Source organism: Triticum dicoccoides, chromosome 4A (assembly GCF_002162155.2).
Source record: "Triticum dicoccoides isolate Atlit2015 ecotype Zavitan chromosome 4A, WEW_v2.0, whole genome shotgun sequence".
Classification (NCBI taxonomy): Eukaryota; Viridiplantae; Streptophyta; class Magnoliopsida; order Poales; family Poaceae; genus Triticum; species Triticum dicoccoides.
The window spans coordinates 581008310-581025394 of NC_041386.1; the positions used below are offsets into that span (position 1 = coordinate 581008310).

At 48.9% G+C, this 17085-nt stretch overlaps 1 protein-coding gene across 1 annotated transcript; it reads left to right on the forward strand.

The window, feature by feature from the left end:
- Window positions 1-1328: 1328 nt before the first annotated feature.
- LOC119286925 lies at window positions 1329-15984 on the forward strand. The gene is made up of 14 exons (XM_037566395.1): window positions 1329-1674; window positions 2257-2347; window positions 2458-2542; window positions 2666-2750; window positions 9349-9418; window positions 11733-11802; window positions 12487-12532; window positions 12610-12859; window positions 13198-13403; window positions 14721-14795; window positions 14924-14993; window positions 15124-15204; window positions 15321-15400; window positions 15498-15984. The coding sequence occupies exons 1-14, from the start codon at window positions 1541-1543 to the stop codon at window positions 15574-15576; spliced, it is 1422 nt and encodes a 473-aa protein (XP_037422292.1). The 5' UTR covers window positions 1329-1540; the 3' UTR covers window positions 15577-15984.
- Window positions 15985-17085: the final 1101 nt, after the last annotated feature.

A 17085-nucleotide genomic window follows, 5' to 3' on the forward strand; every position in this document is an offset into this window, starting at 1 on the left:
AATGCGTTTTCCGCGAACTGAAAACCGCGTTTTCAGTTCCGCGGTTTAAGTTGTGATTTGGGTTTGCCTCGGGCGTTCGCCTGGGCCGGGCCGGCGCCGACGCTCATCGACCTCACGGACCCCGAGGACGCCGCCGCCGCCGCCTAGGGCAGCGCGCCACCTCGTAGTTTAGGCTGTTTTTATTTTTTTTAAATGCAAATGTGGACACGTGGACTTTCGCCGGCCTTCGTGGCCGGCTTTAATGTTTAATTAATGTAGTTTCTCTTTTTTAAATATGCAAGCGTTCATTTTTTTGGCGCCGTCTAAAATAGGTCGCAGACCAACATTGGGCGCAGGTGCCGACCCAAATGCGGAAGCATCCGTGTCCGCCTGGCCGACCTAAACGGACAAAAAGCGAACGAAATCGACGTCCGTTTGGGTCGGTCCGTTGGAGTTGCTCTAAGGTTGGTGCGGACCACGAATCGCATGCAGCCAGCCAACCAAATAGGCCACGCACATCCCGCGCGGGTCTGGTTGGGCTGCATGCGGGCAACCGAACGCGCCCCAAGTGCTGCGAATGGACCTGTGTTTGTGTAATTCAAGTGTATCCGTGCTTGAACTTCTGACTAGACAAGTACAGGAACGGAGGAACCCCGGGGTGGAATGGTTTGGCCATTTGGGCGCGCAGGCACGCAACTATGGACGTCACGATCGAAGCATTTCATTTCAAGGACTAAATTTCCTAATCCGCGACGCGCCTTTTCCGGTTGGTTGGTTATCATCAATCCATCTGAAGACGGCATCATGGTTAGCCGGACGCATGATTGGCCGCTGGCCAGGAGAAACCCCGGTACATCCCCATCCGTCGCCCTCGCCCAGAAGCCAGAATGCGCCGAGCACACGCCACCGCCTACCACTACCCATTCAACCACCCCGCCGTCGCCGGCCCGCGCCGCGCCGCGCTTCCCTGCACTACCAGTCTACCCCTACGTTGCGCCGGTCGCCGGCGCTGCGCGTCACGCGTGCTGCGCCGTGCGTGACGGCGGACGGAGCGGGCGTGCCGTGCACGCGACGCGGACGGGTCGGGGCGTTCGGTCGGGCCGCGGGCGGAGCCACCAACGAGCGAACAATAAAAAATTATAACAAGAATAAACAAACAAAGCGCAGGAATCTACGGCGGAAAACAACGAGGGGACGCGGGAGCCGTCCCAGAAAATATCCGGCTCGTCGGCTTCCCCGAGCGAGCGCAAGTGACACTCCCTCCCTCCTCTCCGCCCTATCCGACCCGGCCCAACCCAATCCGTCCTCCCCGATATACCACCGGAAAACTTGCTGAGATAACACCGGAGGTGGAGACAAGGGGGAGAGGATCGGACCGTACCGTACCGCCCTGTTTGTTAACCAGCAATCATAGTCCAGCGCCAGAGAGTAAAGAAGGAGAGAAACCCTCCCCTCCTCCTCGTTCCCTTCATCCCCCATTACTCCCTCCCCCCACCCTGACAACCCACCGCGGGCGGAGCTGAGAGAGGGAGGAGAAGAGTGGAGGCTTCGCGGGGGAGAGATGCAGCGGCGGCGGGCGCAGACGTGGGCGGGGGTGGGGAAGACGGCGCAGGCGGCGGCGGCGCACGCCGCGCTCTTCTGCTTCACGCTCCTCCTCGCGCTCAGGGTCGACGGCCGCACCGACTCCTCCTGGTGGTACGCCCCGTAAACCCTAGCTAGCTCCCCGCGCGCCCCCGGCTCGCCGCCGCGTCGATCTGATTCGGCCGGTTGGTGTCGACCCTGGTTGGTTAGTTGCGCGGCGCGAGCTGCTGCTCTGTTTCCCTTTCCGCGGGATGCAGATTCAGTCTAGAGGGTCCAGCGATGCGGATGCCCGCGTTCGCTCCGCGGGCAGACTCCCTGTGCCCGCTCGATTCGGGCGGTGCACTGATCTGTCCTGGGGCGAGTTACTCTGGTTAGGAATGAGTTAGGGAGAGTGATCTAGTGTTAAATCGTGCCTGCCCGTGTTTCAGGTTGGAATTTAGCTCATGCTACCCAGTGCGCTTCTGGCTGTAGCTTCCCTGCTGAATTTCGTGACTTTGAGATCTTGTTAATTCGCAATGGCTGTGTGTTTCTAGGAAGTTTGAGCTCTGATATCAATATAATATAATTAAGGCAACCCAACTGTACTGTACATCGCTAATCAAGGCAACCCAGCTCTACTGTACATGGCTGGTTTGTGTGTGTGCGGTGACAAAGCTAACATCAATTGTTAATCACCTTCTTATTTCGATTACGTAGGATTATATTCATCCCGCTATGGCTATTTCATGGAGTGGCTGCCCGTGGAAGGTTTTCAATGCCGGCCCCTTCATTACCTCATGGGCGTCATGTAAGATTTAGTACTGATTTGGGCAGTTTTTTGTTGTTGTTGCATATGCGTATGCAAGTGTTGTTTGTTTGCCGTGCATTGTATCTGACAAGTCCGTTCCCTATTTGTAGTGGGCTCCTTGTCATTCTGTTGTTGCAGCACCATTGCTAATCGCATTCGAGCTGCTTCTTTGCATATATCTTGAAAGTTTAAGAGGTACATGCTGAAGTTGCTAGATGAATGAAGCTTTGTCAAATCATATCTTATGGTTTGGTGTTATTGTTATCCCTACTCTATTCTCTGACCCCCCCACCTTGTCTTTCCTTTGTTTTTCCACAGTTAAGAATCATCCAGCTGTTGACATGAAGATCGTGTTCCTTCCTCTGCTGACTTTTGAAGTGATTATTCTTGTTGACAATTTTAGGTAAGATATCTTCTCCTTTTTTGATGCCTACATAGTAGTACTCTACTTTCCATTTTTACGTATACGCAGATGCAATGTTATGCATGAATTTAAGTGGATTTGCCTGTTTCCTTGCTTACATTATCTGTAATAAGTTTGGCTGAAATTATTATAGTTTATCCTGTTAGATTGTAGGTTCTTCTTCTGACTAGGTAACGAGCACAGGTGAAAGCTGTCATGATAATGATATATGTTAGTGCTTCCTGCTCATCATTCTTGTAACTTTCTACCTTGCTCAGATTATATCTGGAATTCTAGACGAATAATCTGTCCACATTTCTAATGTGGTGTGCACCCATCAGAAGCAGTTAGATCCATTTTCGCACAACCCCCACTCACACAAGAGCCATTCAACTAGGGCAGCTTAAGTAGGGAATTGGCTTCATACACATGGGTGCAGTTGCGTTCTATACTGGACAAAAAATCAAACTTGTACCACATGTGCATTTGCAAAAATTCGTGCAAAAATATAACTACATGTCTACTGTCCTAATAAGACCAGATGATTTCAAACCTAGCAGCTATAGGTGTACACATTTGTGGTACAATTTACAAATGATCATACTTTTTCATAATGTTTTTGCAAGTGTACATGTCATAGCATGTTGTACATCTATGTTTTTCTCCACAGATTTTTGAAATGTAAAAATTGCAGTTTTGAAATGATGCAGATGCACCCAGGTGTGGAATCCGCATTCAACTTCAGTGTTTTACCCGGTTAAAAAACTTCAGTGCTGATTGCTGCTTTAGCTAACAACTGTCTAGTAATTGGTCAAACCTTGATGGTACCACTAATTTAGAACAACATGAAGGAATTCCAATTGTCTGTTCACTTTTCTTGCCTCTCCATTCTCAATGTATGTGTCAAGGGCCTCGGTGCCCAAGACAGCAGGACCTCGACTACGTAGTTCGTAGTCGCGGTGGATAGGAGCGCTAGGGTTTTTGCCTGGCTGCTCTATGATGCGGGAGGAGAAGATAGAAGGAAATAACTTTATTGCTTGTCCCTAAAGGGTGCTAACTATCTGATATATAAAGGCCCCATGGGCTAATAACAAACTAGAAACCTATACGAAACAAACTAGTCTAGGAACTAATGTGCCCGGATCAGGACTCCTGTCCAGCCTGCGCCTTGCCTGATGCGGCCGTCGGCTGCTCCTGGCCGCGCGGCCCACGTCTGTAAGACGTGCCCCACATGACATCTCTCCCCCCCTCGACGAGCAGCTCGTCCTCGAGCTGAAAAGCGGGGTAGCGCTCGACGAAACTGTCAAGATCCTCCCATGTAGCTGACGAAGCTGCTTCACCCTTCCAGTGGACGAGTAGCCGGCGAACGCCGCGTGCTAGGCGCGCACGAGTCACGCGCTCTGGTTCTGGAACAGCCGCCCCGTTGTGGATCGAAGGCAATCCCGGCGGTGTAGTTGGAGGAATGCCGAAGAACTTCTTGAGGAGGCCCACGTGGAACACGTCATGGAGGCGCGAGCGTGCCGGAAGCTCAAGACGGTATGCCACGTCGTTGATCACTTCTGAAATGCGGTACGGCCCATAGAATCGTGGCTTGAGCTTGCCCCTGGTTGGCAAGTTGAGAGAGGACGCGGCGCGCTGTCGAAGGCGAAGCCAAACCCAATCGCCCACCTCATGCCGAATGTCCCGATGACGTCTGTTGTAGTAGGACTTATAGACCGCCTGTGCCTGTTGTAGACGATAGCGGACGTCCTCGATAAGTTCGTCGCGCTCAGCCATGCTCCTGGCCACTGCAGCTACCCGTGTGTCGCCGGGCTCGTAAGAGCGAATAGTGGGAGGGTCACGGCCATACACAAGCTTGAACGGAGTCTCTTGGGTTGCTGTCTGGTAGGCGGTGTTGTATATGTACTCAGCCCAGGGAAGCCACCGGAGCCACTGCTTGGGACGATCCCCGGTAAGACACCGTAAATACATCACAATGATCTTGTTAGCAGCCTCCGTTTGACCATCCGACTGCGGGTGAAATGCTGACGTCATGTGCAGCTTTGTCCCCGTGAGGCGCATGAGCTCTCGCCAAAAAGCGGAGGTGAAGACGGGGTCGCGGTCAGAGACCATGGACTGCGGCACGCCATGGAGACGAACAACCTCAGCGAAGAACACCTGTGCCACTGACTCTGCCGTGTATGGGTGGGCTAACGCCACAAAATGGCAATACTTGCTGAAGCGATCCACCACGGTGAGGATGACAGACTTCCCGCCTACTCGAGGAAGCGCTTCCACGAAGTCGATGCCGATGTCAGTCCACACGCCCGTGGGCACCGGCAGCGGCAGTAGCAGCCCAGCGCGGTGCAAGTGCTCGGACTTGTACCGCTGGCAAGTACCGCAATTGCGGACGTACTCCTGCACCGTCTTGCGAAGGTTAGGTGCGTGGAAATCGCGGCGGAGACGATGCAATGTGCGCAGGACGCCTTCATGCCCATCATCGTGCACGGCACTGAGAATCTCCTGGAGTAGCGGGGATGACGGCGGAATGTAGAGGCGGCCGTTGAAAGTAACGAGGCCGTCGGAGAGCGCCCAAGGCTGTTGCCGCGCACCTGCCGTGATATCCTCCCGCAGTGTGACGAGCGCCGGATCAGTGGACGTCGCTTGCCGGAGGCGATTGATGAAGTCGAAACGAGGCCCCGAGACCGCCATGATCGTCGTCTCCTCCGTGTCGCGGCGGGAAAGTGCATCCGCCACCGTGTTGGTACTACCTGCCTTGTACTCCACCGTAAAGTCGAATCCCAGGAGTTTGCCAACCCAATGATGCTGCGGGATGGTGGCCAAACGCTGGTCAAGCAGAAATTTGAGGCTGTAATGATCCGTTTTTACCACAAACTGGTGCCCCCATAGGTACGGCCTCCAGTGGCGAATCGCGAGCACCAGGCCGATGAGTTCCCGTTCATACGCTGCCAGGGAACGGTGACGTGGCGCGGCTGGCCGGCTAAAGAAAGCCACCGGGTGGTGGTCCTGAAGAAGGACGGCCCCGAAACCGTACGTCGATGCGTCACACTCGACGATGAACGGCCGTGTAAAATCCGGTAACGCGAGGACGGGAGCCGTGATGATTGCCGTCTTGAGGGTGTTAAAAGCTGCTGCCGCCTCCGGCGACCAAGAGAAACCATCCTTGCGAAGGAGGGCCGTCAGGGGCGCGGCAACCACGCCAAAGTCCTTGACAAACTTGCGGTAGTACCCCGCAAGGCCGAGAAAGCCCCGAACCGCGCGCGCCGAGCGTGGTTGCGGCCAGTCCGCCACTGCCTGCACCTTTTCCGGATCCATGGCCACGCCTGCAGCGGAGATGGTGTGACCCAGGTATGCGATTGATTCAACGGCGAACGCGCATTTGGAGCGCTTGACGAAGAGCCGGTGCTGGTGCAGGACCGTGAAGACGGTGCGCACATGTTGGAGATGGTCAGCCCATGTCTCGCTGAAAATGAGGATGTCGTCAAAGAAGACGAGAACAAAACGGCGCAGGTATGGCCGCAGCAGATCATTCATGAGGGCCTGGAACGTGGCCGGCGCGTTGCAGAGTCCGAACGGCATCACCAGAAACTTGTAGAGGCCGTCATGAGTACGGAAAGCTGTCTTCGGGATGTCCTCCGCACGCATCCGCACCTGGTGGTAGCCGGAACGTAAATCGAGCTTGGTGAAGAAACGAGCGTGCCGTAGCTCGTCGAGGAGTTCGTCCACCACCGGAATCGGGAACGCATTCTTGACAGTAATGGCGTTCAGGGCGCGATAATCGATGCAGAAGCGCCAGGACCCGTCGGCCTTGCGGACCAGCAGTACCGGGGACGAGAATGCGGAACAACTCGCACGGATGATACCTTGGGCGAGCATGGCGGCGCACTGACGCTCCAGCTCGTCCTTGTGCGCGGCCGGGTATCGATACGGACGGACGGCCACCGGGGCGGAACCAGGTAGCAGGGTGATGCCGTGATCGCGGCTGCGGGGCGGTGGCACGCCGGAGGGGTCGGCGAAGATGCCGTCGAACTCGGTGATGATGGCGTCCAGGAAGTCGCGACCGCTGCATGATTTTAGGGCTGGCCCGTCCGGTCCTGCAATGCCGTGCCAGCACACCCGATGGCCCCGCCGCCAGAATGTCATGGAGAGGGCTCGGAAATCCCACAGGATCGGTCCGAGCGACGCCAGCCACTGCGTGCCCAGGACGATGTCGTAGCCCGCGAGCGGCAAGGCGAGGAAATCCTCCGCGAACTCCTCGTGGCCGATGCGGAAGGGCACGACGCGGTACGCGCCCTGGCACGGAACGCGCTCGCCGTTGGCCACCGTGACGCGCATCTTCTCTGTGGTGGGGGGCGGTAACGTAGCACGAGCGGCCGCCTCTTCGGCGATGAAGTTGTGGGTGGAGCCTGAATCGATCAGGGCGAGGAGGGAGACACCTCCGAGAGTAATCTGCATCTGCATGGTTTCACTCGTGCGCACGCCGACGATCGCGTGGAGCGAGATTTGAGGGTCGGCCCGCGATGCATCATCAGTGGCGGAGGCCGCGTCGTCGTCGTCGTCGTCCGGCGCTAAGTCGAGGAGAAAGATGCGCTGGCACACGCGGTTGTGGCCCCTGCCAAACTTCTCGTTACAGTTGAAGCAAAGGCCCAGGCGACGGCGTTCCTCCATCTCTGTCTGGGAGAGACGCTTGATTGGGCGTCCGTCCGGCAGATTGTGGCCCTGCTGAGGTGCGGCTGGTGGGGCCGGAGCGGGGGGCGCGAGGCGTGGTCCTGGTGTCGGCAGGATGCCCTTCTGTGGAAAACGCACCGGTGGCGCGGCGGAAAGCGCGCACTGGTCGCGCAGCTCCAATTTGCGGGCGAGGCTCATGGCGACGGCGAGGGACTGTGGGTTATGGATCTCCACGTCGAGGCTGAGGGGTGGCTGGAGTCCCGCGGTGAAGATCTGCACTTTCTGTGTCTCGGATAAGGTGCCTGCCCTGGAAGTCGACGACGGACGTCGTGCGTTTGCACGCCATTAGTTCGCCCAGCGGGTTAGCGCGCAGCGGTGGCCCGAAGCGGAGATTGAGCAGCTCGGAGAAGCGGCGCCACGGAGGTGTGCCCTCGTCGCGCTGGACCTGCATATACCATAGTTGGGCAGGACCCTCGAGATTGTAGGACGCCATCCACACCTTCTCCTCCTCGGCGATCCGTTGTTGATGGAAGAAGGACTCGCATCTGTTGATGAAGGCGAGCGGATCAGACTTGCCGTCGAACTTGGGGAAGTCCATCTTCTGGAACCTGGGCGGCCGATCATTGTGGTGCTGCCCATCATGGGCGGCGGCAGCGCTGGACGAAGAGGAGGACTTGTCCTTCTGGAGTGCGGTGACGGACGACTGCAGGGACATCACCGTGGCCGTCAAGGCCTCGATCATCTTAGCCAGATCTGTGGTGGTCGGTTCTGCCATGCCGGAAGTGACCGAGGCGGCAGCGGATTGTGGCGATGTCGGGGAGCTGGGCGCGGACACAGGGGGGAAAGCGGCCGGCGGATGGAGCGTGGACGAGGAGGAGGATCGCCTGGAACCTGATACCAAGTTGTCAAGGGCCTCGGTGCCCAAGACAGCAGGACCTCGACTACGTAGTTCGTAGTCGCGGTGGATAGGAGCGCTAGGGTTTTTGCCTGGCTGCTCTATGATGCGGGAGGAGAAGATAGAAGGAAATAACTTTATTGCTTGTCCCTAAAGGGTGCTAACTATCTGATATATAAAGGCCCCATGGGCTAATAACAAACTAGAAACCTATACGAAACAAACTAGTCTAGGAACTAATGTGCCCGGATCAGGACTCCTGTCCAGCCTGCGCCTTGCCTGATGCGGCCGTCGGCTGCTCCTGGCCGCGCGGCCCACGTCTGTAAGACGTGCCCCACATGACAGTATGCCTTTTGTGCGCTATTTTTCATCCAGAACAAAGTTTCTGAGTAAAATGGTTGTCTCTGTTCCCAAATTGATGTGTTAGAAAAAGTATCAATACATTGAATTTTAGTTTAAGCATTGAAAATGGCAACGACACTGATTCTGAGTTTAGAGTTCTGTTAGATTAGATAGCTTCCATGTTTGCTCCAGGAGACTTAAAATTCCCACACTATTTAAAGAAAACGGAGACCTATATCGTTTACTTTTGGTGGGTATAGATTGCAATGGTGCAGATTAATCGTATACATCTGGTTGATACTGGTGTGTAAAAATAAGCATTTAGAGTTGTATAAAGTACAGCTCTATTCCAATATAAATGTATTATAATATCTACAGCTCTATTTAATTATATTTTTTATTCCATTTATACACACTAATAAGATGATGGTATTCACCCTGAAGTTATGAATTGTAGTTGTAATCATCATTATGCAAATTGGCATCCAATTCTTCAAACTATTGTTATTTCAATCCCTTCTTAGCTGCTTCAGTTATGTAACTTTGGACCTTATTTTTTAAAAGACCACCCTGGATGGAATTGTATACTATCAACCGTAACATAGTTTGTTATTATGTGACAATAATTATGATTGCAGTAACTATGGATCTTAACTTGTATATGTTTCCTTTTATGTGTTTTCTGTTGTTCAGAATGTGTAAAGCTCTAATGCCAGGGGATGAAGAAAGCATGAGCGACGAAGCTATTTGGGAGACGCTTCCTGTAAGTTTTCTCGTACTAGTGGATCCGAAAGTGGAACCTTCTTGAAATTAATCACAGTTCAAAATTTTCTTCCCTGAAGTGAACATATATTTACAACATCTCCTTTTGTTCACAAGGAAAAATAATGCTAAAGAAATACTCCCTCTGTCTCAAAATAAGTATCGTTGATTTAGTACAACTTTCAACTTTGTACTAACTTTGTACTGAATCAGCGACACTTATTTTGGGACGGAGGGAGTATTTTGATACGGATGCCACTCACTTACAGAACTGAAAGTCATGCAATAGATACCTAACTTTTTGTTTCGTTGGTAACTTTCTATTTCTGTTCGTAACAGATTGTAAATAAAAATATAATGATGTGATGCAAAGTAATTACTAGATTGAATACATTATACAGCCCCTTTCAGATTGTACAGAGATTTGAATTATTCTATGTAGCACAAAACACAAACTTGGCCCAGCTGTTGATATGTCTTGCATCAACTCACCATGAAATAATGCATTGCAGAAATATGTCAGTTAATTGTTAAACCTCAGGACTAATTCACCAAATGTATGGTTGGATCATTTCATTCTCTTTGATATTGATGCTCTAGTTGTAGTGCACAATTTGTCAAATTATATGAACATACTAACACCCTCTTGGAGCCTTGGCGCAGCGGTAAAGCTGTTGCCTTTGACCATGAGGTCACGGGTTCGAGTCACCCTGCGCAAGCGGGAGCTACGTGCATCTGGCTGCCCTTTTTTTATACTAACACCCTCTTCTTCAGTTGTCGGTTCACATGATAGCTTCCAGAATACAAATTTGCCCACTTTATTTATCTGGTAATCATAATTTCTTTAGTTGGCAGGATCATATTATTTTGGACACTGGCAGTGTCCTAAACATTAACCACTAACTTCCATTCTAAAATATTTCAAAAACCCAACTGAGAGATATCAAGCTCCGAAGGTTCAACTATCACTTTATTCATTAAACTGCTGAACAGTCTACAAAACAGTTAGCTAAATTGATGATGGAGGGGCCACATGTCAGTTATCATCTGCAGCCCTCTCTTCCTTCTATTACCTGGACATGGTAGAAGAGAGTGAGCCTCAGCAGAGGTAGTAGGGAGGAGCAGGCCCAGCCCTAACTTGGATCTAGACCAGAGCCTGCACACCCTTATTTTGGATTTTGCTTCCGCTCGAGCAGGGGGGAGGGTCGTTGCTGTCATCTCGATGTAGTTCGCCCAGCTTGCCGTGCCTTGACAGAGGTGGCTTGCTCTGGGCTAGCGATTACACCCAGATTTGGGGAAGGGGACCTCACTTGTTGGCTAGTGGTGCGTTCGGTTGGGCTATTGATGATACCGCTTTGCCGTGCATGGATCTGCGCGCATGCCGATCGGCCGATGACAAGTGGCTCACCAAAGATATTTCAGGACAACAATGTTGGCCACAGAATGAGTTGCAGAGAGACCTACGTGTGAGGCCAGCTATTTTTATTTGCTTACTTAATTGGTTTGTTGCTGGCTTGTTGCCAATGTGCTATGTAAGCAATGCATGTCAAATTGGATGACACTCAAGGCAAGAGATAATTTGAAAACTTACTAGTAATACCAACTATTTTTATTTAGGATGCTGCAATGTGCCACGTCAGCATCAGTTGCCAAATAGGTTGCTCACATCAGGGAAAAACCCTCCTAGGTTAGTGGAGTGCCGTGCTTTAGGCGTTTTCCTAGCTCGAGTGTGTATTCTAGACAGCCTGGAGTTTATGGGTGAAAGTTGAACTTGAGTAATAATTGAAGGTCAGAAAATGGGCATTTTCCACAAAAGACTTGATTAAAACACAACGATATTCAAGTATCCAGTCTTGAATCTAATTACTTCCGTCCGGAATTGCTTGACGCTCAAATGGATGTATCTAGATGTATTTTAGTGCTAGATACATCCTAGATACATCCATTTGAGCGTCAAGTAATTCTGGACGGAGGGAGTACTATTTGAAGGATATTGGTAGAAAAGTTGCAGAAGTTCGACTGAATGTGTCCCGAAGTGACATTTTTTTGCGTGATCCCAGAGTGACATGTTTTTTAAACTGGGTGAATGTTTGAGTGCAAATTGATAAAACACAGCCATGTGGAAGTATTTTAAAAGATAAGTCTGAATAGCATTTTCACATTCAACATAACATATGTTACTCTGTTGTATATCACTGTCAACATTCTTACAGTTTGACTACACAAATTGTAAAAAAAAATACACTTTTTTATCTTAACTACAGTACAGCCATTAATATTTATCTTATATTAGATGCCTTTGATTTTGTAACCAGCATTTCTGGGTCGCAATCTCTATGGTGTTTCTTATAGCTGCGACAACCTTCACGCTTCTCAAGTTATCTGGTAAAGTCTGCTGACTCGCCTTCCAATTGTTACATCATATAAGAACGAGTATCTTATTGTCTTGCCAAGCATCTTATTTTTTTTCAATGGTTATAAACTAGCGGGTGTTTTGAGGCAGCTCCTTAGTTCCTCAAGGCCTTTACCATAGAATTAACAAAGAACATATGCCGTTGGTCAATTGTTTTGTGCTTCTGGATTACAGTTGAATCTTGTTTCTATGCACATGGCTACTACTCCCTCCATTCCTAAATATTTGTCTTTTTAGAGATTTCAAATGGACTACCACATACGGATGTATATAGACATATTTTAGAGTGTAGATTCACTCATTTTGCTCCGTATGTAGTCACTTGTTGAAATCTCTAGAAAGACAAATATTTAGGAACGGAGGGAGTACAATGCTAGGGCTCCATAGTATGGAAGACCTAGGCTTTCTAAGGTTCTTTTATTTATTTACTAGAGCAGTAGAAGGGTGACTTAGGAGTTATAAGTGAGACAGTCTTGTTTTGAGACTGCCGAGCAGGTTTTGTGCTCTATAGGTAGTTTCTACTACCTATATACTTCCTGAACCTGTAGGAGTTACATTCTATCAGATCTCCCAAAGCATTACCTAAGTTAATAATTTTTTGTTGGGCCTCCTAATGCACGATATGATTTATAATATTGGCTTATTACATATGGCAGGTGATGTTGGTGCCTTGGGATGGTGGGATTTATTTATAAATTATGGGTGAGACTGACCTCAATAAAATTCTTATTTAACATCTAGTATGTCTAATAGTCTAACCCATCAACTTGTTTATACAGGATCGCAGAGTGTTTTGCTTTTCTTGTTTGTACAAGATGGTTTAATCCCATGATTCATAGGCCTCCTACTCATGGGGAGGCTAGCTCATCATCATCAGCTATTAGATATCGTGATTGGGAGAGTGGTCTTGTCCTCCCATCACTAGAAGACCATGAACAAGAGAGGATTTGTGGTCTTCCAGACATAGGAGGTCATCTCATGAAAATACCGCTGGTGGTTTTCCAAGTTTTGCTTTGTATGCGGTTGGAGGTACATGCCATTCAAATCATATATTACGTAGGAAATATAGTTGATATTAACGGGTCATATCTACTATTAGATGCTGGGCAGATGAAAAACTGCCAGGGGAAAAACGCTTCCTTTCTTTCGAAAGAACATATTATTTGAATTCTGGAAAACATTGGCAACTTATTCTACTGAATCTGAACAGATCTTTGGAATTTAACTAGGGCGTTTAGTAAAAAGTAATACCCCTTCATTAGCTTCATTAGCTAGAAAACTGATTTGATCCGTAATGATCTTCATGACCTTATTGCTGTTAGCAATTCCCTCTTATGATTAGTAGTTTTATTTTATCTGCTTTTCAGGGTACACCACCTAGCGCTCGCTACATTCCAATATTTGCTCTTTTCTCCCCACTATTTATTCTACAAGGAGCTGGTGTCCTTTTCTCGATAGGAAGATTGGTGGAGAAAGTTGTTTTGCTATTGCGTAATGGACCAGTTAGTCCGAATTACCTTACAGTATCATCAAAAGTCCGTGACTGTTTCGCTTTTCTTCATCACGGGTCAAGGTAAAACTGATAGTTACCATGAGCTATTATTATATCAATTTATTTTCTTATTGGCTTATATTGAGTTAATTGCACGTTGGTACCACAACTGGGGCTAGGATAACAAATTGGTACCCCTTTACGTTTTTTTTTGCATGTCAGTACCAAGCCTGGGGCAGATTGTAACAAATCGAGCTAAACCTCGTAAACCCATTTTGACAGGGAAACTAACGAGCAGGGCCCGCTTATCAGGGGCTGACATGGCATGTTGTTTTGCAGAAAATCCCCTTGCTGTATATTTAATCACGCCAATGGGCCTGGGGGGCTGGGTCAAAGTTGACTCTGCCGAGTCAAAACTTGACATGTGGGGCCCTGGGAATAACACTAATCTAACCAGAAGAATAACTTTAGCTAATTTACTTGTGGGGCTGCATGTCAGACTCAGGGGTGTGTTTAACAGAGTAATTAGTCCCTAATTAAGTGTGCCATGTCGGCGCGTCGGGGTTTGGTCGCCGACGATCAAAAGCAATGGTGGAGGTGCATCGGGAGGTCATGGTGATGGCGAGCTCGGGCAGCGAAGGTGCTGGTGGCGCACGGGGCGCTCGTACGCGCGCTGGGGACGGGCGAGGCAGCCAGGGTGCTCGTACGCGCGCTCGGGACGGTCAAGGCAGCAGCACGCGACCGAATCATGACCAGGCAACGAGGGTGATGGGACTCGCGGGAGCTGAGGAGGAAAAGAGCTGCGGGCAGCGGGAATGGGCGGATCTGGCTGCGGGGCACCGTATCTGGCCGACGGTGCAAGGATTCCGGCGGACAGTGTCCAGATCGGCGGTGGGGGAGCTCGGGCGTTCGTCGATGGCCTGCACCGGGAGAGACAGGGAGATGAGAGACCGGGAGTGAGGAGGAGGAGAAGGAACAGGAGGAAGGGGGAGCTGGGCGGCGCTGGGGCGCAGCTGCTGCTGCCGGCGGAGGTGAGCTCTGGCTCGAGCTTGTCGTGATGGAAGGTGTGTGAGGTCAGGGAGAATGGCCTTTCAAAAGCAAATTGGGGCTTTTGCGTGATTAAATATAAAGCAGGGGGGTTTCTGCAAAATGTTGGCACCTGACAAGTGGGCCCTGCTCGTCAGGTCCCTGTCAAAATGGGCTTATATGAGGTTTAGCTGGATTTGTTAGTCTGCCCAGACTTGGTACTGACACGCAAAAAAACATAAAGTTGTACCAATTCGTTACCCTAGCCCCAATTAAGTCGCTTATATTTGGCGATCCACTATGGAGCAATGTAATAGTATTCTGCCTTCATGCTGACTTCTGACATGGTAGCTTCGTATATATATTGTTCAGGCTTCTTGGTTGGTGGTCTATTGATGAAGGGAGCAAGGAAGAGCAAGCTCGGCTGTTTTATACTGAATCTAACGGGTATTACTTCAGCTCATTCATACGAACTCATAAATTACGTTAATTTGCTTAGTATGCTGCTATTTGTCTGTCAATGTTTACAAAGTCTCTGAACTAGTTGAACTACTTTGCTGTATCTTTGTTTTCAGGTACAATACATTCTCTGGTTACCCACCTGAGGTAGTAAAGAAAATGCCCAAGAAGGATTTAGCAGAAGAGGTATCCCTTTTACTGTTTTGTGATTCTATAATCATTGACCACATTAGAGTTTTATTCACCACATTAGAGTTTTATTCACTACCTGTGATTATCAACAAAAGCAACAACTTTCCTACTTGTTCACTTTCAGGTTTGGAGACTCCAGGCAGCGTTGGGAGAGCAATCTGAAATCACCAAGTCTACCCAGCAGGAATATGAAAGGCTTCAAAATGTACTTTCTCTTTGTCTCACTTGTCCAGGCTCATCTTTTCATTGGAATCAAAGTTGTCTGTCTGGTATGTCGTTCATTCTCTGTTGACAAAGCCAAGCAAATTCTGTTCGTTTCAGGAGAAGGTACTTTGTAGGATTTGCTACGAGGGAGAAATATGCATGGTCATACTTCCCTGTCGGCACAGAACGTTATGCAAGTATGCTTCGGCCTCTTGCTCTTGCCTACTCAATCTTTTCGACTGCACATTTCAGTTTGTTGTTAAATAGAAGCTACCATTTTTCTTTGCTGTATAGGTCATGTGCTGAGAAGTGCAAAAGATGTCCAATCTGCCGTAACCCCATCGAGGAGCGCATGGCTGTATATGATGTTTAAACCTCGCTAACTAAGCTGAACATTCCAAATCTGTACATGTGGCCTGTGTGATGTGCATATGTGCTCGATCACAACTTTAAGCTGATTGAGGTCTGCACAACTCCAGAAATGTTCAGCAATATGGAGAAAATATATCTTGTCTAACCAAAAGGAAGGAAAAGATAGCTGCTGAGCATTTTCGGGTTCCAGTTATGTATTATCAGTCTGTAAGTATGTCACCTTGGCTCCTTTTTGTGCCTCATAGATGTTCCCGTTTGACTTAGGTTGTGTTCACTGTAAATAAAAATGTCCCGTTGTTTGTTTTTTGTGCTCCTTGACCTTGAGAAAAAAGAGAGTAAATGTTAAGGCCTGTGGAATGGCATCTCATGGAACAAAGTATCTATTTGGTCTATTGTTTGACCCGCTGAAGTGTGGCCCCTCATGTCGTAAAGGGCTTACGCATTTGTCTGGTTGAGAAAGGAATTGTTTGCGATTGGACTCTAGATATCTATTCCGCTGCAATGCTCAGAAGCTTTGTGCTAATCGTATCTTTTGATGTTGGGACGTACAGTAGGAACAAATCTCCAAAAGGTTGTTGGTTTGTGTGCGCACAAATCACCTCATTACCTGCACACAATTCTGATGGTTTTGGTGGCTCGGGCTTATTTTGTCATGTCATCTCTAATGTTAGTTGAAGGCTAAGCTATGCTTGCACGTTTTATGAGTGGGTTAAATAGGGAGATTCAGATCATTTTAGAATTTCATCTTGCTTGCAAGGTTGAACATGAAATGTAGGATTGACAGACATTGTTGTGAACTAATTTTCCGCAGGTCGATCAATTCACTCAAAACTAAAAGAAACAAGGTATCTTTGCCGCTCCAAAGTGAATTAGAAAAGCTTACCAACTTGTAGTGCTCAAAAATAAATAAATTAGAAAAGCTTACCAACTTGTATCGGTAGAACGTGCACGGATGTGATGTAGCGAATACGAGGGTCAAAACTATCACACAACAAACTAGGGTATATGATGGAGTTTGGTTGGGTTACCTAACAACATCAATTCACAAATCCTAGTGCTGATCGTGCAATGTTTTCACCTTTATAGTACCGGATATGTAAAGAATGTAGCAGACATCTTATTTTTGACCACCACAAAGTAACATGCTTGCATCACTGAAAATTTGTCAGCATGCCAACCTCAGATTACTTTGTTTTGTAGCGCTAGCACCTGTTACAACATTATTGAGCTCAGCTTAACCTATCTTTTATTGAGTGTAGATCCATGCCTAACCCAGGTTCGCTCGATTTTGGGAGGACTAGCTAGATTCACTCGAATGAGTTCCAGTTACAGCTGTAACGTAACCAACGCGTTGCAGCCGGAACACTTGTTAAAAGCGAGGCTAATGATTAGATAACGTGTGATGATTGGCTATGATGAGATGGCATGTTGACGATGTGCCAAACATGCATGATTTATTGATGTGGATGAGTTGCATAGATAGAAGAAATAGTTGGATAGTGAGGTGAAG